The sequence below is a fragment of the Varanus komodoensis genome, unplaced genomic scaffold, assembly GCF_004798865.1.
Source record: "Varanus komodoensis strain SLA01 unplaced genomic scaffold, ASM479886v1 scaffold8, whole genome shotgun sequence".
In the NCBI taxonomy this organism is placed as follows: domain Eukaryota; kingdom Metazoa; phylum Chordata; class Lepidosauria; order Squamata; family Varanidae; genus Varanus; species Varanus komodoensis.
The window spans coordinates 3,356,293-3,379,711 of record NW_025336481.1 but is presented as its reverse complement, the minus strand read 5'-3'; the positions used below and the strand labels follow the sequence as shown (position 1 = coordinate 3,379,711).

At 41.4% G+C, this 23,419-nt stretch overlaps 1 protein-coding gene across 7 annotated transcripts in view; it reads left to right on the top strand.

Moving 5' to 3' along the window:
- Positions 1-23,419, top strand: part of ZBTB46 (zinc finger and BTB domain containing 46) — a 79,077-nt gene that overhangs the window by 8,550 nt on the left and 47,108 nt on the right. For all 7 annotated transcript variants that reach the window (XR_006417082.1, XR_006417084.1, XR_006417083.1 and 4 more), the window contains one exon: positions 9,166-10,141. Coding sequence is in view for 4 of the 7 variants with exons in the window: in XM_044454916.1 (XP_044310851.1) it covers positions 9,205-10,141 (937 nt within the window). In the remaining 3 variants the exon portion in view is untranslated. The remainder of the gene's footprint in view (positions 1-9,165; positions 10,142-23,419) is intronic.

The following is a 23,419-nucleotide window of genomic DNA, read 5'->3' as shown; positions in this document are numbered from 1 at the left end:
AATTCTTCCCTCTTCCAAGCAGGACCTCTAGGATTTTGGAGGGGGGCTGATAAGAAGCCCCGACCATCTTCCTTGGGTTTGCATTTTACTCAAGTGCACAACTTCCTGAGGAGTGGAAAAACCTAAGGGACACCCAGTGTAGAGGTGGCAGGCTTATGATTTGAAAGGAGAGACTTGCCACCATGCTTGGAGGTTTCTCCAAGATTCGAAGTGCTCCCCACTGCTGCCAGGGAGGGAGAAGGCCTTTCTCAGCAGTCCCCAAGTGCTGTTTTGGGGTGCCTAGAAAACTCAGTTTCCAACTAGCCCCTTAGTTAGAGTGGCAGATCTTTCTGCTGTTTTTGCCAAGTGGCTGCCTGCTTCGTTTTTGTTTTAACTTGATTGTGTTTATACAGCACATGATGCACATTGGATGAACTGTACTGCAGGCCTTGGTGTGTTAGCCAACCTAAGGTGACTTATAAACCACTCTGCTGGAAGAGTGGAAGTACAGCAGGTATCTACCTTAGACATATCCCCACAGAGATAACAGGTTTATTTTGCCCTTTGGTTAAATCTGAAATGGAATCCACCAGGTAAAGAGCCTTTGGTGTGGCAGCCCCATTCCTATGAGATTCCCTGCCTTGGGTGCTCAGTCAGGCACTACCGCTGGGCTTTTTTCAGTAGCTACTAAAAATGGTCTTATTTCAGGAAGGCTTTTCATTGTTTTGTTTTTAAATGTGTTGTGTGCTTTAATATATTGCTTTTATTCTTTTATTTGTTTTAACTGCACGGTGTTCATCACTCTGGAATGTGGAGCAGAAATAAGTATAGAAATGAAATAAACAAATAAACTTGACAGCTTGTCTTTTGACAGATGTCAGAAGTAGCTTAAGGCACAGGTAATCTGTGCATGGAAAAATGAGGCAGTGCAGCATTCATTCTCTTGGTAGTAAGAGAACCAGGAATTGAGGAGATGACACACATGTCCCAAGAGTGCCTTCACTTTTGCACTTGTTCCTGAGGTTCTGCCGCCTTAAGAACATGCAGAAGTGCACAAGCCATCCCTTAAGTAGAGTAGCTGCTTTTATAATAAAGTTCTCAAAGGTAAAGCTCCATTCTTCAAGTAGAACTTTTGAGTCGGGGGACAGAAAGTATGCATGGGCAGATGCACTTTGGAGGACTAGCGCTGATAGCTAAAAGTCTATCTGGAGGACTTTCAAAGCATTGCTCAATAACTGTCAACTGGCTTTTGGAATTCCAGAAAATAAAGTGAGGGGTTCCAGAAGCTGTGAAACACTCAAAAAGGCTTGCAGTTGCAGTGGAGAGAAGGAATTCTTGGCCCTTCTGGGGTGGTTGGCAATAACGATTACCTACAAACTGCTTGGAAAGAGTGGCAAGGGTTTTTTCCACTCTTGACAAGCAGCTCAGTGGCCATAATGGGGTTAATTGCTTGGTTTTGGATGATACAGCAACATATACAACAGCCCATATGTTGTTGGGGTGGTTTGTTTCCCACAAACAAGCCATCCTGCAGAAATCAGTCTGTGCTTACATGACATAATAACCTATTGATGCTAGTAAACTTTGATGGATTCTCAGTCAATGATGTCTGGAAGCAACACTACTTGTCTACAGCTTAAGGCTTTTATAATGCAATTGTCCTGTCTCATTAATGGACTTTTACAGAAGGTGTAATTGCCATTTTTTTCTGTGAACTGCTGTTTTCCCATCATTTCCTTCTTCCCTTATAGAAGGAAAATTTGTTGAGGGAAACAAAGAATAGCTGCATAATATCTTTTGATTGGTAGTGCTGAGAGCTTTCATTCTGGAAGCACCACTGGTGGATTTGCAAACCAGCTATTAACATGTTGATTCAGTTCACACATAACAACCATCCAGAGTTTCTGTGAAGGAGCCAATAAGATGGTTTGTTCATGATAACTCAGGGTTAAAAAATGCCTTGATTGTCATTTTGAGTGAACCAGGCTATTGGAGCCTTCACACATTAAAGATTGCTATCATCTTCCACACAACAGCCAAACAAGCTTTCAGCTATGCTCACTTTGATCCATGAGTTCAGAACAAAAGTGTGCTCTGAAATGTCTGTTCTCAGAGTTTTATCAAGTCCAAATATGTTCTAACAGCAATATAAAATTGTAGTTAGAGTGAGTATTCAATGTTCTAACAGCGATGTAAAATTGTAGTTCGAGTGAGAATTCAATGCTTATATTATTATTGGTTTTGCCGTTTCCTAACTGTTGTGTCTTTTAATATCAAAATAAAATTACTTTCCATGAACTCAGAGTACAGGAAGGTTAAAGATCTAAACTGGTTCTAGATGGGCTCATAAACTCCCTGAAAAACCATGTTCACAGTCTGGGGTTGCTACCTGACCTGGCCCTTCAAATCTCAGCACAGATAGAAGCTGTGATCAAGAGGGTCTGCAGTCCGCTTTGGCCAATTCACCAGCTGCATCCCTTCCTGGAGGAGGATGACCTGAAAGCAGTAGTGCACACGGGTAGCTTCTAGGCTCGATTTCTGTAATGTGCTCTACATGGGGCTACCCTTGTGCCTACCGCAAAGTATGGCAGCAGGGCTGGTCTTTGAGGCATCATGGAGAGACCACATATCACCAGTTTTAAAGCCTTTGCATTGGCTGCCAATACATTTCCAGATACAGTACAAGGTGTTGGTAATTACCTTTAAAGCCATTCATGGCTTGTGTCCAAAATACCTCCAGGAGCTCCTTTGCCCATACATTCCGCCTCCCTAGCTAAGGTCCTCTGGGGATAATCTTCTGAAGTCTGCTTCTGCAAGATTAATGTCAACTACCCAGAGAACTTTTTCAGCGGTTGCCTCTAAGCTGTAGAATGATCTGCTGGGAGAGATGCATCTGATTTCCCAAATTTCTGCCTTTAAGAGGGAGTTAACATATCTCTTCCGACAGGCTTTCCCAGATTAGTTCTCATGTCAGTTTTATTTAATGTGTTGTCTCAGTCAATATTACTCACTGTTGGTTTTATGTTCTAGTAAACTGCCCAGAGCCTATGTTGTGAGCCGCCCTGAGGCTTCGGCGAATGGGGCGGCATAGAAATGTTAATAAATAAATAAATAAATAAATAAATAAAGGGGGCAGTATATGAATATTATGATTGATTGATTGATAGAATGTTCAGTCTTACTGAGGTGCAGTACAGTCTGCAGTCCTAATCATACTTTAGGTGATTCTTTGTTAGGATTCCTTGCCTAATTTCCATTAAATGCTTAGGAGTAGTTTAGCAAAGCTAATTTACCACAAATTTCAATGTGAAGGTAAAGAAATATTGTACCCTGTTTGCAATATGTAGTGTGACTAGGAAAAAGTGGCCTTCTTACTGCATATCTGATCTGGACATCTTTCTCTCCATCTGCCTATGGGCAGGTCACTTTATCTTTCAGTGAAAGAATGCTTTGGCATTCAGTATTCCAATTTTATTTGCACTTTTTAAAGCAGCATTAGTATTCCTCATCTCTATTATCAACAACACTGTCAGTATGTTTGCTTTTTACATATCCAGAAGCTGTAGGAAGCACACCATATAGGAAACCACAGCTTTCAAAATTTTCTGACTACAGGCACCTATCACCATCTATAGTACAGTTTTATCATATTCTGTTCTTGCTCTGCCTTTGGGCCCCATTCAGTATCCTTCTGAAATTATCAATATATTCCTATCCTCTTCAAATATTCTTGATCGTTGAACAAAATCAAGGTTAGGGGGCTTCATTCAACTAGAATAGTTGAACTGGGAAGCAAGTGTTGGTAAGCTAATTCTTGCTTGCTGATCCAAGGGATTTTGAAACACTGGGCTGTCATGAACAAGCTACAGCAGCCAGCAAGAGCAGATAAAGAACTGAAGATGAAGCTATGTGGCATGATGTTCTGAACCTGAAATGGGCTTCTCCCTCTCTTCTTCATATTTAAGATTAAGAATAAAAACTTAAACGTGTGCCGCATGCCTGGAAAAGCTTGATGGCACCTCTTGTATAGAATCATCTTCCTCCTATGATTAGACATGCACCAACAATTCTTACATTTTATTATTATTATTATTATTATTATTATTATAGCATTTCTATGCCGCCCCTTGCCGAAACCTCGGGGCGGCTTACAACATGATAAAGTACATTGAAATACAATTGAAGATACATCTGCTTAAGGAAGTTTACCCATGTATTTTATCCTTATTGATATGAACTGGGACAAGGATTAATGCCTCCTTGGCAAAAGAAAGTGGTTCCGTGCCACCTGAATAGGGCAGTGGTGAGACTGTGTCTGAAAAAGCCCTCCTTCAACCCAGAAGACCTTAATAACTTTAGGCTAGTGGCAAATGTTCCTTTCCTGGGCCAAGTTATTGAGCTAACCAGCCACAGGCACTCTTGCATGAGATCCATTCCCTGGATCCATTTCAGTTGGGGGTCATGCCAGCTGGGTTTCACAGAAGCAGCCTGATCATCTATGGCAGGGGAGAGACCAGAGAAGTGTGACCCTGTAGATATTCCTGGATCACTCAGCAGCTTTTCATACCATTGACCACGGTATCCTCTCTCTGAGCTGGGAGTGGCTGTCTACTTAGTGGCTGTCTCCAGAAAGTGGTGCTTGGGGAATATTGTTCACTCCTAAGGAACCTCCAGCACGGAGTTCTTTGGGGATCTGTATTGTCTCCCATGTAATTTAACATCCACATGAAAGTGTTGTGTCATCTGAACTTTGGAGGGTGTTGTCATCAGTATGATGAGGACTTGCGGCTCTGATTCTCCCTTTCATCAGGTGATGCTGTTAGTGGGTGGATGCTCTAACCAGATGGAGGGTGCTCTACCTGTTCTGGATGGGCTTGCACACACCTCCTCAAAGGAACAGCTTTGTAGCATGGAGGTGTTCATCAACCCATCTTCACCGCCTAAGGTTCAGGTAGCCTCAATGGCATGGAGTGCCTTCTATGAGTTCTGCCTGCTGGCCCAGCTATTTTCTGGACAGGGTAGTCTAGTTTCAGTAGATTGCTGCATTTGCAATCTGCAAGACTGCCCTTGAAGACCATTCAAAAGCAACATCTTGTGCAAAAAATGGCTGCCAGGCTTAAAACTGGGACCAGAAGGTCTGAGCATATAAGACCAATTCAGTCCTTGCATTGGCAGCCTGCATGCTTCTGAGCCCAATTCAAGGTGCTTAACCTATGATGCATAACGCAGTGTGGGACCACAATACTTATTTCTAGCACCTCTCCCAGTCACTGTCTACCCAGACATTGTCACCAAAATCTGAGGACTTCCTCTGAGTGTCAAGGGAGGTTCCATCAGTGGCAACAAGACAAAGGGCTTCTCAGTGGTGGCCTCCAATTATTGAATTATCTCCCCAATGGGGCTTGCCTGGTACCAATTCTGTTATTCTTTTGCTGCCAGGTTAGGATTGCTGTCTTCTTCGAGTCATCAAATGGCATTTTAATGGCACAAGGGGTGCTGTTAGGTCAGTCTAGTTGCATTCAAATTTTGGTTTAGCTGTTAAGATTGTTCTAAATTCTGTTTTAGATTTTGTATATTGGAATTTGATGCTTTGTTTATTGTATTGTTGTCCAAAGAGCTTTTACTGTTGGGTGCTATAGAAATTAAATGAAATAATGAATAACAATATAATTCTTCTTGCTTCAGAAATTAGCTACTTGATTTCAGGAACTGGTTTTGAAAAGGGAAATTTAATGTTAGGCATAATTAGGAGCAACACTGAATATAAAATGGCTAATATCATACCGTTATATACACAACTATGGTACAGGGTGAATTTTTTCCCCCTGTTTCCTACCAGAACCCAAAGTGGCCATTCCATGAAGCTGATTGGTGGAGACAGATAAAAGAAAGGACTTATTCACAAAAACTATAGTTGAATTGCATAATTCACTTCCATCAGATACAGTGATGGCAACCAACTTGGACAGCTTTAGAAGATCACTTCACAAATGTATTGAGAAAAAGACAAAAAAAGGGTGTTTAGTCCTGATAGCTACCGCCTGTAGCAGAGACAGTACTGCCTATGTACAGCAGTTGGGAAGCTTGGAGAGGAGGGTGCTGTTGTACTCTTGTCCTGCTAGTGGGATCCAGTGGGCCACTGTGTGAGCAGAATACTGGAGGGGATGGGACCTTGGTCCTTTTTTGTTCCTATGTTTTTAGTTGGTGTGCAATCAAAGACTTTAAATTAAAAGACATTTAATTGTACTTAAATCCCAAAGTTGCAAACCTGGTCACAACTCTTCTGATTGTTGTGCTGTAAGTTAGCTAAAGAGCAAGGCAATGATTATTATGGGAAGGTTCCAAGCAAATCCAAATGTAGAATGCCTCCCTGAAGAAGCAAACACACCACTCTGATATAGTTTGCTTCAATGTTTGCTCAGCTTAAAAATGTGTCATTAAGCCACTTTGTTGCTGTGGTCCAAATGTTCTGATAAATACTGAAGCAAGGTGGAATGATTGCATTGTATGATTAGCGTACTTCATTTCCAGAAAAGTTATCTCAGGAGAGAGGAGGAGAGGGACACTAATATAATGAGCCTAATGTCAACAAAGAATTATCTGAAGACACTGGAAGGACACTGCACCTCTGATGGAAGCTGAATTAATAACAAGCTTAATTCATGGTCGCATAACAGAAAAATAAATTGGATCATAAAGTCATATTGTGTGATTAGATGTTGGAACCTTGGCAATAATTTGTTGTATATGGATTTGCTCTCATTCTGAATAGGTATACATTATAGGATAGCTACTGTTCAGTAAGATTTCCTTATACATACATTAGTTTGACTTTGGAGACGGCTTGTAGCAAGAGATATCTGCATTTGAACTTAGGAAATAATTGTTATTGATGCCTGCAAGTAGGTATTTCATGTTTTGAAAAACACAGATTCATTCTGAAAGCTTTCAGTCTGAAGGGCCAATATAAGGGAAAAAAGATGGGAAAAATGGACTGGAACAAAGGCATTTTAGGGACTCTTCAAAACAGAAAATCTTTGGAGATATGAACAGCACTTGTCTTCCATTGATTATAGAAACTACATTATATGAAGTTATTTATCATGGTTTTAGAAGTGCCTTGATTTGGAATTTAAAAGAAAAATGGAAAGAAACAAGTCCAATAAAACTAGCGGGATTTTATAGGATTGGTATTTACAGAATTTATTTATTTATTAAGCTGAAGTATTTTTATGCTGCCGCTCAAATCAAATAGCTTCCAGAGCAGCTTACATTATAATCAATTAAAGAAGACAGATTGACCCACTAAAAAGCAAGACACACAAGGAAAACAAATGGAGAGGAAAGATGTTGGTTGGTTGGTTGGTTGGTTGGTTGGTTGGTTGGTTGGTTGGTTGGTTGTTAATTCTTTCCACAGGGCTAAGTGCCTTGCTCTCCCACTCATCTCAGATCGCCCTGCTAGAATGGCTGATGATAGTGAGAGTTCCTCTCTGAAATGTTGTGTGTTCTTCTTAATTTTATAGCAGAAAATGGAAAATGTTTCAAGGGTAGGCAACAGTTTGCCCCTGTGCACTTTGTAGAACTCATTGAGCTGCCATATTCTACTTATTAAAAAAACAGCAGCAACATATTTGCCTTACTGGCAGCTGGAACTGCTTCAAAACAAAGCAAGGGTCTGCAACCGCTGCCATCTTCTTTCCCCATTAATCTGTGTCAGCCACACATGCAGCTCAAAGACAATCTTGGGAAATGTGGTTGGCATCACAATGTCCCCAACCATCAAACAAAAAGAGCCGGGAAAGGAAATGGGACTCGTGTCTTTTCTGGCAGGGAGAAAGTGAAAGAAAGTAGCAGTGAAGAAATACAAGGAAGAAAAGTAGGGGCTACAAAGAGTGGTAAATCAGAGGGAAGGTGAAGCAGCAGGAAGCCCATGAGGATACCAAGATAAATATATATATACTTTTGTGTCAGTAGATGGTGGCCGAGGTCATATGATGTGCAGAAAGAGAAACAGACAGAGAGAACATAGCAGTGGGTGGTGGTCACAACAAGAGAGAAATGGGCAGAGAGGTATGAACTGGGTGGCAGGGGGTGGGGGAGAGCAAAGGCATTTGTAATCTTTGAAATAGTTTGGCTTGGTGCTGAAATGTATGGTTATAAAGGAGTTGTTTAAGGCATTCATGTTCAGCCCTAGCACAGCCTTGTATGCAGTCCTTTGGGCAGGTTGTTTGCCCCATGCCTCCTATTGCACTTACTTTGTGGTGGTGCCCAGAGCAGTTTTTTTTTTAATTGCCAAATGTGTCCACCGGGACACAAAAAAGTGCCTTCTGAAACACAGCTTCATTCTCGAGGGGTAGCTGTGTTATTTTCTGATGAATTGCTTCCTTGGTTTGAATGTACAATCCAGATTTGGCGATGGTGGTGGTTATACTGAAAAACAAGTGGCAGTGTGTTCTGAGGCATGGGTGTAACTCTGAATATTCCTTGAGATGTTTCCCTGAGCCTACTAATATCTCCCTCTTATGTGTGGACAGTGCTTCTTTGGTTGCAAGAGTGATTATCTTCATTCCTAAATGCTGAAAATAGAGGGGATGATAAAGGATGAGTATATAGTATAAAGAGGTAATTTGAAAGTGGCTGTTTTTCACCAGGGTTTGTTGAGCTGTACTGGTAGCCTTTGATGCTCTTCTTGAATGTGTGTACTAATTGAAGTTGAAATGAATTCACAGGTAGCTTTCTCAAAATATAAATCTTTGATTTAATCTAAAGATGATTTCTAAGGGAACTGCTATTATAGAATGTTTTGCTGTTCATAGCCTATAAACACATTTTCTGTCCTACCTTGATCTGATCTTAAACTCTGAAATCTCTTTAAACTTGCAATTTTTCCCACCCCAGAAGGTAGTTGTCATAGTGCATCATAATTGATCTTAATTAGATTGAAAGTTTTTAATATTCTAATATGCCAGTTTTTATCAAGACAAAGTTTTCTGAAATATGGACATTATTCTATTACAATTAATACAATTAATTATCAGTAAATAGAACTGTTAAGAATGCTTACCAAATATTTATCTGTCTGGTACACAGAAAGATAATCTTCAGGGATAATAATTCTTAATGCACTGTAACAGTTAACAGTGTATCTGTTGAATCAAACTTGCTCTGTATGGCTTATTTTTCCAGGGCAAACTAGATCTAATGCTGGAAGCTCAAATATTATAAATGAATAATCAAAAGGAAGACATGGAGATTGCCTCCCACTATCGTCATCTGCTTCAAGAACTCAATGAACAAAGACAGCATGGCATCCTCTGTGATGTTTGCATTATAGTGGAGGGGAAGATTTTCAAGGCTCACAAAAACATTTTACTTGGGAGCAGCCGCTACTTCAAGACACTATACTGCCAGGTGCAGAAGACCTCTGACCAGGCAACAATCACGCACCTAGATATTGTAACAGCACAGGGATTTAAAGCAATCATTGACTTCATGTATTCGGCACACCTTGCGTTGACCAGCAGGAACGTTATTGAGGTGATGTCAGCTGCTAGCTATCTCCAGATGACTGATATCGTGCAAGCTTGTCACAATTTCATAAAGGCTGCTCTTGACATCAGCATAAAATCTGATGCATCAGATGAGCTTATTGATTATGAACTTGGGGCTCCTTCCAGCAGTAGTACAGATGCTCTGATTTCAGCAGTAGTAGCTGGTAGGAGCATATCTCCCTGGCTGGCTCGCCGGACAAGTCCAGCAAATTCCTCTGGTGATTCAGCCATTGCTAGCTGTCATGATGGTGGAAGCACATACGGGAAGGAGGATCAAGAACCAAAAGCAGATGGTCATGATGACATTTCATCCCAGTCTCTCTGGTCTAGTGATTTAGGGTATGCATCCTTGCGTATCAAAGAAGAGCAGATCTCACCATCTCAGTATGGAGGAAATGAATTGCAGGCTGCCAAAGATGGGGCAGTGCAAAATACTTTCTCAGAACAAGGTGCTACAGATGGATGGCAGCCTACAGGGCGCAGAAAGAATAGGAAAAATAAAGATACTGTGCGCCATATTACGCAGCAGCTGGGAGATGACAGCAGGACAAGCTCTCCAGTGCCACCTTTTCTCTCTGCTCCTGGATGGCCATACAGTAGTCGAGAAGCAAGTAAGAATTTTGTTCCTTACATCTGTGTCAATGTGACTATATAGAACCCTCCATGGGGTAGCTGTTAAATGCATATCCATGATGGTAGACTGGCTATAAAAGTACTGTTGGTGAAGAAGGACTCTTGCTGTTTCCTTCAATGTGCCATTTCTGTCCTTCCTTATCCAAACTCTAATTCTCATTTTTCTCCTACTGCCTGCAAAGACTTCACATGACCTGAGGGTCAAGCCACATACAAAGCCTCATTGTTGTTGTTTTTACTTTCCTTACCTACTCTTAATTGCAGATACCCCCAAAAGCCGTTTTTTAATAACATAAATGCTAAACCCTGCTGCAGGGTTATTAATAACTTGAGGGGGGGGGGGAGAATTTAAATTTGCACTTAAGCACTCCCTCCCCAAGTACCTTTAATCAATTTCAGAGTCTCTTGCACCTACCTCCTTCAAACCAAACCAAACCAAACCAAAAAGGATTGGAGGTTTCTTACTGGATTCCCTGCATAATGAATGATTTGGCCATGAAAGTAATGGACAAATACAATGCAAGATACAGTATATAAAGGTACTTCAGGGAATTTGTCTCATCTTCATTGTTAGCTCTGCAAGAACAGCAGTCAAGTGCAGGGGCAAGGGAGAGATGGCATACATTACTAAAGCAACACAGGATGTGCAGACAGACATTGCCTAGAATGGCTTTTGTTTCTCAGTAATATTAAAGCATGACAGACAAACCATTAACGAACTCTTGTAAATAATGGCTTTTCAATTAATAAGAGTCTCCCAGCCCGAGCCCCCTGCCGTTAGCTCACCAATCTGGTCCCATGTACCTATGGGTCACTATAACTTGCACTGTCTTGAATGTTGCACACACAGAAATAATTTTACTTAAGTTATACTTGTGTTTATTATTCCAGTAATAATAATTAAAATTTCAGAATATGTGATCATTTTAAATGCTTATTTGCTGTTTACTAATATTTACTTTTGGGAGCAATGGCTAAAGGTAATCTGGAATTCTTTGTCTTTTCTGAGAGAAATAAATGGTTTGTTATTTGAAGCACAACTGGCATGTGGGAAAGCTGTAATCATAGTCTACAACAGTTCTTCTTTCTTTCTTTTTTCAAATACTTATGGCTGGTTGTGGGGTTGAATTGGGTTGAGATGGCAAAATGGGAGTAGGGGAGCAACCATGTTCCATTTCTCCATTAACTCCCACCCCCCAGGTATCTTATGTCTCATGGGGAAAATCTATACAAGTTTTCAATTCAGTAAGTTTATTGTTGTAACCATAGGTCATAACATATCACAAAAGTGCCATAAAATGCCATAAAATAGTAATAATAAAACAACGAGATAGTAAGATTATAAAATAGAATGATAGAAGTTGTAAATAAAAGGTTACAACAAAGTAGGGCCAATGCTACAACTAGGAACTTAAAATTTTCTTTCTGAGTTTAAATGAGAGCAAGGAAAAGATGGCAATTTGATTGCTGACAATTGGGAACGCATCTGCAAGAAGTGGATTAGTTTTTCAAGATCTGAGCCCTCACCTTTAATAATTTGGTCCTAATCACATTGTGGATGGGGCAGTGGAGGATGCAATGAATAATCTCCTCCACGTTGACCAACACCACAGGGGCAGAGACATTGCTCAACAGGGAGCTTATGATGTCTTCCTTCAAGATACGCAGAGGCCATTGTCTGTAGGCGCAAAGATGTTAAGGCCTTTCTCAATGGGGCACTGGTTATGTTAGCCAGGTACTGGGAAAAACCTCTGTGTTTTTTATACTGATGGTGCCAAAGTGAAAATTTGGATGACTGGGCTACGGTGGCATCTTTGTTGACATCCGTTGCAAACAGCCAATCTCTAATGTTTTCTCTGCCCCAGGATCTGAGTTCATCCAAAGATGGCAGGGAATACTTTTGTGGGATGGGATACAGGAGTTTAGTTCATGTGTAACGGAGAAAACAGAGTTTGGCAAGATGGGATTCTTGAACACTTTCTAATTTCTTATAATGCCCCAGCAATGCAAGGTGTATTCTAGCAGTGACGGCAGGTAGCTCTACTTCCATCCTTAAATAGGCAGCAGGAGTGCCCTGGGGGAGGCCCAAAAATTTTCCTTATGAAATTATTTTGAACTACTTCCAATTGAGCAATAACCTTTTCAACGCACCTCGAAATCTCAGCCCCATACAACATCTGGGCTATTACCTTGCCTTGAAATATTTTAAGTGCAGGGGCAGCTAATTGCCCTCCTTTAGAATAAAAGAATGACAAAATAGCACCTACTGTACACTGGGCAGTTATTGAAACAGTAGATAGGTATGCTTTCCATGAAAGGGACCTTTGGAAAGTAATACCCAAGTATTTAAAAGAGGGGCATAGCTCTATTTATTGAGCATTCATTGTCCATCTGTGTTTGGTGTTACTTTTGCCAAAGACAACTATCTTTGTTTTACTATAATTAATCTTTAGTTTTTCCTTTTCACAGTAAGCAGCTAATCTGGCCAGTAATCTTCTAAATCCAATCTCAGTATAAGAAATAAGAGCCATATTATCAGCATACATTAACACAGAGATTTTCCATCCATTGAGTGAGGGGGAGAAGAAGCTTTGTGACTTCATGGCTGCTACAATATCATTAATATAAAAATTGAATAAAAATGGAGCAAGTAAACAGACCTGCTTAACGCCTTTTTCCAATGAGATAGGATCTGAAAGAGACCCTTGTGGGCCCGTGTGTGTACACATGTGCACACACGCACACACACACACCCAAGTTGCCTCCCCCCCCACCCCGAAAACCATTTACCAAAATCTCCACCTTCAGGCAGTGGGCAGTCACCTCAGGCAACAGTTGCTGAGGTGGGTGGATGCAAAGCAGTGGCTTAGAGTACATTCAGGGAAAGTAGGTTCCATACAGCCCCCTCTGCCCATTAAGCTAGCCTGCTGCCCTTGGCAATAATGCTGCTGCATCTCCACTCACTCTGTTACACTGGTCGGACTTGCTGATAATGCAGCACAAAGCTAGTGCTTTCTAGAGAAATTGGCAGTGATATGGAGCAAGTCAGTGGGACTCCCTTCTGCTAACCTGACTTGTTCTGGAAGTGCATATAGCTAGCTTCCTGTTACCTTAGTAATTAGTCCTACTGGTTTGCAAGTAGCCTTTTGCTATGTTTTAATTTCAAATAGCTGGCAGATGTGGGAAATAAGGTTGTTGGATTGTTGGAATGGGACTGGATTACACAGTGTCACCAAAAGCAAGACAGTCCAACAGCTGAAACCAAGGTGGATGAGAGGGAAAGCAGGACCATTCCATCAGTCCTGTGGAAGGTTATTTCATTTTTTCTTCTTCCCTACCCATTCTTTTTATATGTGTATCAAATATTTAGATTGGTTTGTTTTACTGATAGTATGTGAGCTAGTCTGGGAGCTTCTTTGGGTGAGAAGTGGAATGAATATATTTTTACATGATTTATTTCTTAAGTTATTCAAACTATTTTATCCAATTCCTTAACCAAAAATGATATCTGAAAGGGCTTATAATCAAGCAGCAAAACAGGTAGTCCTTGCCAACAGGCTTACAATCTAAAATGACATGACAACAAAGGAAACAAAGTTGGGGAAGAAAGAGAGAAAATTAAGGAGGCTATCGGAACGACTGCTAGAGTGGCTCAGTCCATTCCCTTTGCCTGCTTCTGTCGCCTTCCATCACCCCTGCTTTCCCATAGTAATCCTGGGGACAGAGGGAGGATCCAGCTGTAGCAGACTCTGCTGTTTCCTTTGCCTGCCCCATCTCCTATAACAAACACGCCTTTCCTCTGCGCCCTCCCTAACTTTTTCTCCATTCCGTAAAGAGGAGCTTATTGGATATACCAACTCTTGGGACAGAAGGCATGTTTTGCAGGGCAGGACTGAAGTGGCATGCAAGGCAGGGAAGAATAGGGAACAACAGCAAAGCTTTCTTCCAGCCAATGGAAAGAACCCACTTAAAGAGCTTAAATTAACCATGGTCCAGACAAGTTGTTGTTGAGTGCAAAACACAAATAGTTTGTAGAATAGATATAATATGTTTGAGAACTGCTTTAGGTCATCCTATAAATAAACCCTCTGATTTAGACTCTGAAGTGCTAAATCTTTAAAACTTACATATATGCTAATAATTGAAATGATTAATAAAATGTATGAAACATAGCCAGTCAATCTGGAATACCAAGAGAAAGTGTTTAACTTTCTTAAGATGATAACACCATGGATCTTTGAGTATGGAGATCCATTTATGCAAAATGAAGAGCATCTTGCCAGGTATGTAATAGCCAACTTCTCAGACTCTTTGAGATTATCTTCAAATTCTGTGTGGTATAATTTTGTCTACTTCTGTAGTTTTGTTGTATTTATGAATTGTGCAAGTTATAATACGTGGTATTCATATGCAGCACCAGACATAGCCATATAATTTATATAGTAAGTGTTTCACTGTGGTGCTTCAGTGGCTTTTTAAAAATTCTTTTTTATTTAAAAAAATAATCAAATTACCAGAATTCTTTCTTCCAGGCTAAACTTTGAATAAGTGGATGCAACCCTTTTGGTAGCTACCTAGTGTTGCACATTGTCAGTAATGGAAATGTGAAATTTTTAAGGATGAATGCACTAGACACATCAGACATAAGGAAAACAGAATCCAGGTTGGGAGTTGTAATTTTACAAGTTATTAACCTGATTATTCTGTACCTAATAGTAAGAGCTGTATGTTTAGAATTACACTGTAAGTTTTGGCACATCTTGCACTGAATCTGTTCCCATAATTATTATGGGATTTTTTTAAGCTTATACATCCTTTCATTACCAAAAAATGCTATATGTTGTTTCTCCAATTTGATTAGTGTAATATGTACAAACACTACTATGGGAGGCATATCCACAAGGGTTATTTCTGCTGTATCAGTTGAAAGGGGTTATACTTCAGTGCTACCATAATGAAGAAAAGTTTTATGGGATTGCTCTTCTGAAGAAGTGTACTCTGTGTTAAAGAGAGAATTGCTATTCCAGTCCAGTTAATGTAGACTTGGATAGTATTTTATTGCTGCTTCAGCATTGACCAGGGATTTCGTGTATCATAAAAGCTGATATGCCAGCTGCTTCCTCTCCTGGCCAAAGTCTGGCCACAATTACTCATGCCATGATGGCTTTTAGATTAAACTAGTGTAATGTGCTCAATATAGGTCTGCCTTTGGAAAAGTTTGACAACTGCAACTAATACAAAACATGCTAATGAGAGTATGGCAGCCTCCCCCGTCTTATGTTTTGGATACCAACTACCGTCAGTGCAGCCTGCATATTTAATAGTCAGGAATGATGGGAGTTGTAGTCTTAAACATTCAGAGGGTATTAGGCTGGGGGAGACTGCTCTATGGACTATATAGCTCTGTTTTTGTGCCAGAACATAGTTATTGTTTTTGGCTTCCAGTTGGTATACTTCCAGACTGACAGCTCTTGGTGATACCAATCAAAAGACATTGTACACATACATCTTTTTTAGATTGTAAGCCTGTGGGAAGGGGCTGTCTTTTACTGATTGTTTTGTGAGTCTCTTTTTGGCTTCCCTCCTTAATGGATTTTCTTTATTTAAAAAAAAAAAAAGTAGGAAAATTCAGTAGGGGTACAAATGGAAGATGATGTCATCAGGCCTCCTCTGCAAAATTTGAGAAATAAGGCTGGGCAATTGCGCAATTAAAAGCCTTCTCCAGAAGCATTCTTCATTTATAGGCTTTTGTATTATGTGACCATTTATAGCAATATTGGATTGGGTACAGGATTTTGTACATGCTACCTTTTCTTGATTGCACACACGCTCTAAGCTGGATCACCTTTGTGTTGGTTAAGAGAGAGAGTCAGGAGAACTGAATTTTAGTCCCTTCTCAGCCATGAAGCCCCCTGGGTGACTGGACCAGTCACTGCCTCTCAGCCTAACCTATTTATTTATTTATTTATTTAAAACATTTCTATGCCGCCCCTTGCCAAGGCCTCAGGGCGGCTTACAACATCGAATACAAAATACATTAAAACAATGACAATTAAAATATATACAGTAAAATAAAATAAGCCGCCCTGGTGGTTGTTGTGAGGACAGAATGTCAAGGAGAACTTTGTAAGCCGTCTTAATTTCCTTGCTAGATGAAGAAAGGCAGGATATAAGTACAATGCAATGTGGTGGTGGTGGTGGTGGTGGTGGTGGTGGTGGTGGTGATGATGATGATGATAAAAAATAATAAATAATGGTTGATGGAACTCCTTTCTGAGGGAGCCTCATCTGGCTTCCCATCTTCTCAAAATAGGGGTAGATGGAAAACCAGATCCCTTCTCTTTGGGAAGGCATTTGACCCACAAGAGCTGACCCCCTTATTCACTTCTGTTTCATGCTGCTAGTGCTGTGATTTATGTTTTATTTTGCCACTATATCTTTGTTAAACCACATACTCTTTGAACAAACAAGTATTTTTTTTTAATAAAGAGGCTTTCCTGACTCTTCTGGACTTAAAAGGAATAAAATCAGCCACAGATATTTATTCACTCTTCCACACCTTTTGGACTATGTGCTGTTCTAAAATACTGTTTGCACACCTTCACAAAGTCACCTAATCGAGTTAGAAGGGGCCAAGAAGGCCATTGGGTCCAACCCTCTGCAGTTGCTGGACACCAGTTTACACCATCCTACTCAGTATTCTCTTACTGCCACACATTCTCTGGTACTTACTGTAGTTATTCCCTCAATACAATGTGGAACTATAATAAAATCACTGAAAGATGTAATTAACAGCTGGGGGTGGTGGGATATCTGTGAGAAAGATTAGCTTTTTTGAATTAAATGTTACAAGCTGGGGCTTACATTACAGTGCAAAGAACATCAAAGCAAGACCTCTTTGTCACCAGAATTACTGCTTGTCTTGTCAATTAACCTTGGAAATCAGCTAAGTTCAAATTCTAGGTCTTGGCCAAACTCTTTCAGTGCTGGCAATTCATGAAAAACAACCAGCTGATTTCAGCAGCATGTTTTAAAAACTGTTGCACAGCTCAGTATGGATTGGCTTTTAATGTATTACTGTAAGTCAATCCTCTGTGGTAGCATGTGAAAAACTAATCCATACAGAAGTTTTCACATTTCAGCAGTAATCATTTGACAACTGTTGTACATGGTGTTAGAGCTAAATGCTGTGGGTTTGCTGCAGATGGTGATATTATTGATGCTAGAAGGATTAAAGCAGGGGTCCTCAAACTTTTTAAACAGGGGGCCAGTTCACTGTCCTTCAGTCTGTTGTGGGGCCAGACTATAGTTTGGAAAAAATATGAATGAATTCCTATGCACACTGCACATTAAAATTAATTAAAATTAAAATTAATTAAATAATTGATTAAAATTAATTAAAAATTTAAAAAATAATTTAAAAATTAAAAAATGCTTGCTCCACTCACTTGGTGGCTCAAGATGAGGTGGGGAAGAGCATGTCCATATTCAAGGGACATAGCTACAGTGTCCATGATCATGCTGGGGGTGGGGAAGATGGGCGCGATTGCGGGCGCGCTCAGGAGGAGAGACCAGTGAGATAGCAGGCGCACTCGGGCGGGGGGGGGAGAGGGGCGCGGGCACAGGCACACTTGTGCAGGGAAGGTGGGTGTGATTGTGGGAGCGCTCGTGCAGGGAGGGCTGGTGTAATCGTGGCCATCTCCCCCACCCCCCGAGCACGATCGTGGCCATCTCTCCCCCCCAAACATGACCGCAATCGCACCCATCTTCCCTGCATGATTGCAGCCATCTCCCCACTGAGTTGAAGGCTATGCTTCTCCATAGTGGTTTGAATCAATTCAAACAATTTAGAAACTTTGGCCGATTCCAGTTCATCTGTATTTCCAACTCACTGTATCAGTTCCACTTCTGGTGCTATAGTTTTTTAAAGATTTAGTAAAAAGTTCTTCCACTTTGCATATTTTGTGCCTGTTTAGACAGCAGTTATTCAAATTATAAAATTTAGACAATAACATTTATTTACTTGTTTATTTTATCTGCTCAATAGCAAGTTTCCTGTGGGTAGACTATAAACAGTTAAAAGATTAAAATATAATGCAAACTTAAAAATATAAATGCATGCAACACTTAAAATAAGAAAATATAAGACAAACCTTAATGGGCTGATAATAACAGCCATACAGATCTGGCACTAGGCCTCCGAAATGTCTTGCCTCACACCCAAAAGATAACAGTGCAGGTACCCTATTTGGGGAGATCATACCCTGTGCAGAGTGCCTCACCTGAGAGGCTCCTTGCTCTTGTAGCCACCTCTCTAGCTATGTTTGGTAAGGTTAAAAGGTAAAGGTAAAGGTTTCCCCTTGACATTAAGTCCAGTCATGCCTGACTCTAGGGGGCGGTGCTCATCTCCGTTTCCTGGCCGAGGGAGCCAGCGCTTGTCCGCAGACAGTCTCCGTGGTCATGTGGCCGGCATGGCTAAACACTGAGGTGCACGGAACGCTGTTACCTGCCCACCGCAGTGGCACCTTTTCATCTACATGCATTTGCATGCTTTCGAACTGCAAGGTTGGCAGGAGCTGGGACGGAGCAGTGGGAACTCACCCCGTTGTGCAGATTCGAACCGGCGACCTTTCAATCTACCAGCCCAGCAACACAATGGTTTAAACCACTGCGCCACCTGCAGTCCCCTATGTTTGGTAGGGACATCCAAAAGAGGACTCCTGAAGCCAACCAAGAGGCCAACCAATACATATGAGAGGAGATGTTCTCTGACTCTAAGCCATTTAAGGCCCTAAAGGTCAACATCAACATTTTAAATTGGTCTCAGAAATGGGCTAGAAGCCAGTGCAGCTGGCAAAGCAGTGACATCACACAATCAGGCTGGGCTGTTTGAGTTTAAAGCAGTGGTATTAGTTTGCTAGCTAAAGTTTCTGCAACGTCCTAAGGGTAGCACCATGCGAAATGTGGACAACTATTGACAGTCTGTCTCTGTTCAGATAGGCTCATAGCTGGTATGTCAGCCTGGGCTGACATAAAGGGACTGCTGGCCCCTGAAGCTGTCTGAACCTCAAATGAGAATAACACAGTCAGGAGCTATGCAGCTGGTATTTCACAACCTCCAGAACCACAACCTCCAGAACAGGCTGAACACCACTCAGCTGGGCAAACTATCTTCGAACAGTACCTCCATCTTGCCTGGATTGCTTAGAACAGGGGTCGGCAACCCGTGGCTCCGGAGCCGCATGTGGCTTTTGAACCCCTCTACGGCAGCTCCGTCGCTCAAAACATGCGCCGGCACAGCCGCTGATCTGCTCGAAGCTCCACTCAGGAAGGCAGGGCTAGCTAGTTAAGTAAATCAGCTAGTTAAGTAAATTGCTACATTCCTCTGCTAAACAAACTTCCTGCAGGATCTCATGAATGTTAAAAGCTGCGCTTGGGACCTGTCACAATTCACAGCACTTGACTGTTTATCTGCTAATCAATCACTAAACACACCTATATCTCTGGCACATCCTCCAATCTGCCGACCAATTTACTGAGCCCCCCCCCCCCCGCCCCATAGACCAACCATGGATAAATCAAAGAAAAGAAAAGTTTCTGAAGAAAACCAAACGTTTAATGATACGTGGGTAGATTCATTTGCTTTTACTGCTGACGAACTTGTGGGGTTTGCTGTTTAATGCATGCAGCCCTTTAGCACTGACTTTGACTCTTCAGGAAGCTGTTCTCCTATAGCATTAAGGTAAAAAACGATATATGCAATGTTACCTTCATTTTAGATGTCAAAAGGGTTTTGCGACTCCTGGTGTTTTCTTTTGTGTGGGAAACGGGTCCAAATGGCTCTTTGAGTGTTAAAGGTTGCCGACCCCTGGCTTAGAACATCAATTCCCTCATCTGGGCTAGAAGAAAGAAGAGATAGAGCTGGGTGTCTCTGGCATATTGATGTCCCTTCTGTTCACATCCCTGGGTAACTTCTCCCAGTACTTAGGATATTATATGAAGGATAAAAATCGAGCCCTCTTGGAACCCCATGACATAATTCGTGCTGAACAGAGCACCACCTTTTGGTAACAGCTATACCAATAGGCATGGAATTATTACAAAATAGTGCTCTGGATCAGACAACTAATGCATTAGCATAGCATGATGGAGAGTAGGATTGAAACAATCTTACATGGAATCCGTCTGTCTTCTGTTTATTAGGCTTCTACTTGTACTTGGCCCTGGTTCAGGAAGTGAACTGGGCTAAGAGGAAGTCTGCAAGCACTCATGAAATTCCAGTTGCACAAGTGGGAACCTCCCATGTACATGCAGCAGAAACAAAGGCAACAAGTCTTATGGGTGGAAGAGGAATGCCGCTTTGGCCGCATTCACATAGAGCTCAGTTCCTGGTGAATGCCATGCAAATGTTCAGCACACTAACGAGGACTCACAGCCACAAGAAAATAAGCTGGAGTTGAGGGAGCCAAGCCCAAGGAATCCAGTTGATTCCCACCCCCAAAATGGATTCCTGACACATCTCTAATAGAGGATATCGTCAAATTTTGAAAATAAAATACCCTAATAAATAGGCCCTTCACTGGGCAAACCAAAGTATCAAACCTTAGTAGTTTACAATGGAAGTGAACAAGCTTTCAAGTTCTCTAGAACTTTTTTTCCAATTTAGATGTTAAGCAAAACAAGCAGTGAGAGATGGGTGAGCAACCTGGGTATGATATTGAAATGTACAGTTTGCAGTTAGAGTGCAGGTAGTATCAGCCAGGCTCAGTGGGATCCATGCATGCTGTTGCTCTCAAAGACACCTATAAATAGGCTCACTGTTTCCCTCACTGTCAAGTTATGAATGTGAATGACTGCCTTGGGCAGGTTGCCCCAGCAGCATATGCGGATCCCAAGCCATGAGCTCTCTGGAAACTGCAAAAAACCCAGAAGTGGGCTTATCACATGCTGAGCTATGAAGCAAGCAGCCATGCCTATCAGTCAGAACTGAGTCCTGTGACATGTGCAAAAAAATTTGGGGAAAAGTGGAAGGGTTTTTAAATATTTTAATAAAACTTTTTTTTTTCTGAACAGTAGCCGGATCAGCTTCTCTGATAAGAACTGATTACTGAACAGAAAAGGAGCTCATTATTTGATTGGATCCTAGAAGAAAATGAATTAGGTTTGCCAGTGAAACAAATTGCCCCTGCTGATCACTAAATAAAGCAAACAGCTAGGATAATCTCAAATGTCAGGAGACCAAGCTTTGAATAGAAAAAAATGCGCATTTTGAAGAACGTGTGAGAAATGATTACAAGGCCTCTCAAAAATACTCATAGTAGAGAAAGACTTTTGGCATGTGTTGCACAATATAGATGATCAGTATGGTCAAAAATGGAAATGTATAACTCAGAATAAAGCTGTGCAAGATGAAAATGTGGTTCAGAAACATTCACACTCCCAAGTGGCCATAGAATCTCTACCTACAATGGCATGACATAAAAGCTGCAAACATAATATCAAAGACAAATGTAGATGATTCTGTCATGGGAAAAGCTGAGGGTTAGGGTCAGGGTCCTACCTTTCAAACTTTTGTAAATAAGCATGACATTGTATTGTCATGGACTGGACCGAGCCAAGTGTTGAATGGTTTCTCTGTATATGTTTTAGGCCAGGGGTCCTCAAACTTTTTCAGCAGGGGGCCAGTTGAAAGGTGCCAGTGCTAGCCACAGGCTGGAAAGGTGGTGCTGGCGGTGCACGGGGCCGGTGAGGGGGCGGGGGCAGTGCATGTGGGCACGTGTGCGGAGGTGGGGGCGGGGCGCACGGGGAGGGGAGGGGAGGCGAGGCAGGCGCACGAGGCAGTGGCTTGCTTGCTTGGAGATCGTTTTCTCCAAGCAAGCAAACCGCTGCCTCCCTGAGCGCGGGATGAGGTGGGCAGCGGTGGGCATGTGCATGGATGTGGGCACGGCAGGTCCAAATGGGCATGGCCAGCCAGATAAATGGGCATGGTGGGCCAGATCCAGCCCCTGGGCCTTAGTTTGAGGAGCCATGTTTTAGGCCAAAACCTAATCTGAAGGTGTGGGGAGGAGTGACACCTAAAAGGAGGTTTAGCTGCATTGATCTTGACTAGTATTAGGCAACTATTGCTAGACCTACCTTGTTGTTACATTTAGCAACTTTCCTCATTATTTATTTTAGGTCATTTATTTATTTATTAATTATTAATGCATGTTTCCACATGTCTAAAGCAGCAGATCAGGGAACACTTGGTCAAAAATACAAGAATATATTTTTGAATTAACCGTTTTGTATCTTCTATCTCAGATAACTATGGCAAAAGATTTTAATGCTAAAAGAGGGTAAATGGATTCCAAGTTGTACACTCGTTTTCATCAACAACCACCCAAACAAGAGAAGGCTCATGCTGTACCAGTTAGATAGTCAAAAGATAAGGGTTCCAGCCATACTGGTCTTTATTTAATATGACTTGTATATAAATTAGATTTAGTAGTTTTAAATGGGAGCATTGAAGGTAACAGGAATGCTGAGTTTACATTCTTTTCAGGAGTGGGAGCTTTTACTTCCACTGATTTTATCAATTCATAACTTTCCGGTTGGACTATTGTAATGCGCTCTACGTGGGGCTGCCGTTGAAGACAGTCCGGATACTTCAGTTGGTTCAGAATAGAGCTGTCAGGATGTTAACAGGGACCAGCAGGTATTCACATATAATGCTGATCTTCCACCATCTACACTGGCTTCCAGTTGAAGCCTGGGCCCAATTTAAGGTGCTGGTGATGAACTATAAAGCACTAAATGGCTTAGAACCTGGATATCTGAAGGAGCGTCTCCTTCCCTTTGTACCTACCCACCCTTTAAGATCTGAGGCAGAGGCGCTTCTTCAGGAGCCCTCCTTCAAGGAGATTAGGAGGGTAGCTACCCAGAGAAGAGCCTTCTCTGTGGTGGCGCCCTGGTTATGGAATGCGTTCCCCAGAGGTTCACCTGGCACCAACACTCTATTCCTTTTGGTGCTGGGCTAAAACCTTTTTATTTTCTCATTATTTTAATGTTTGATTAGGTTTTAATGTGGAATTTATTTTATTGGAATTATTTGGATGCTGCGCTTCATTTTATTTTATGCTGCTTTTACTGTAAGACCATCCTGAGGTATTAGTAATTGGATGGTATATAAAAGCTTTAAATAAATAAAGCAGAAAAGGAGGAAAAAGAAGTGTTTGGATCTTAATCTTGTGATTTAACTGAAAGTAGATATAGTG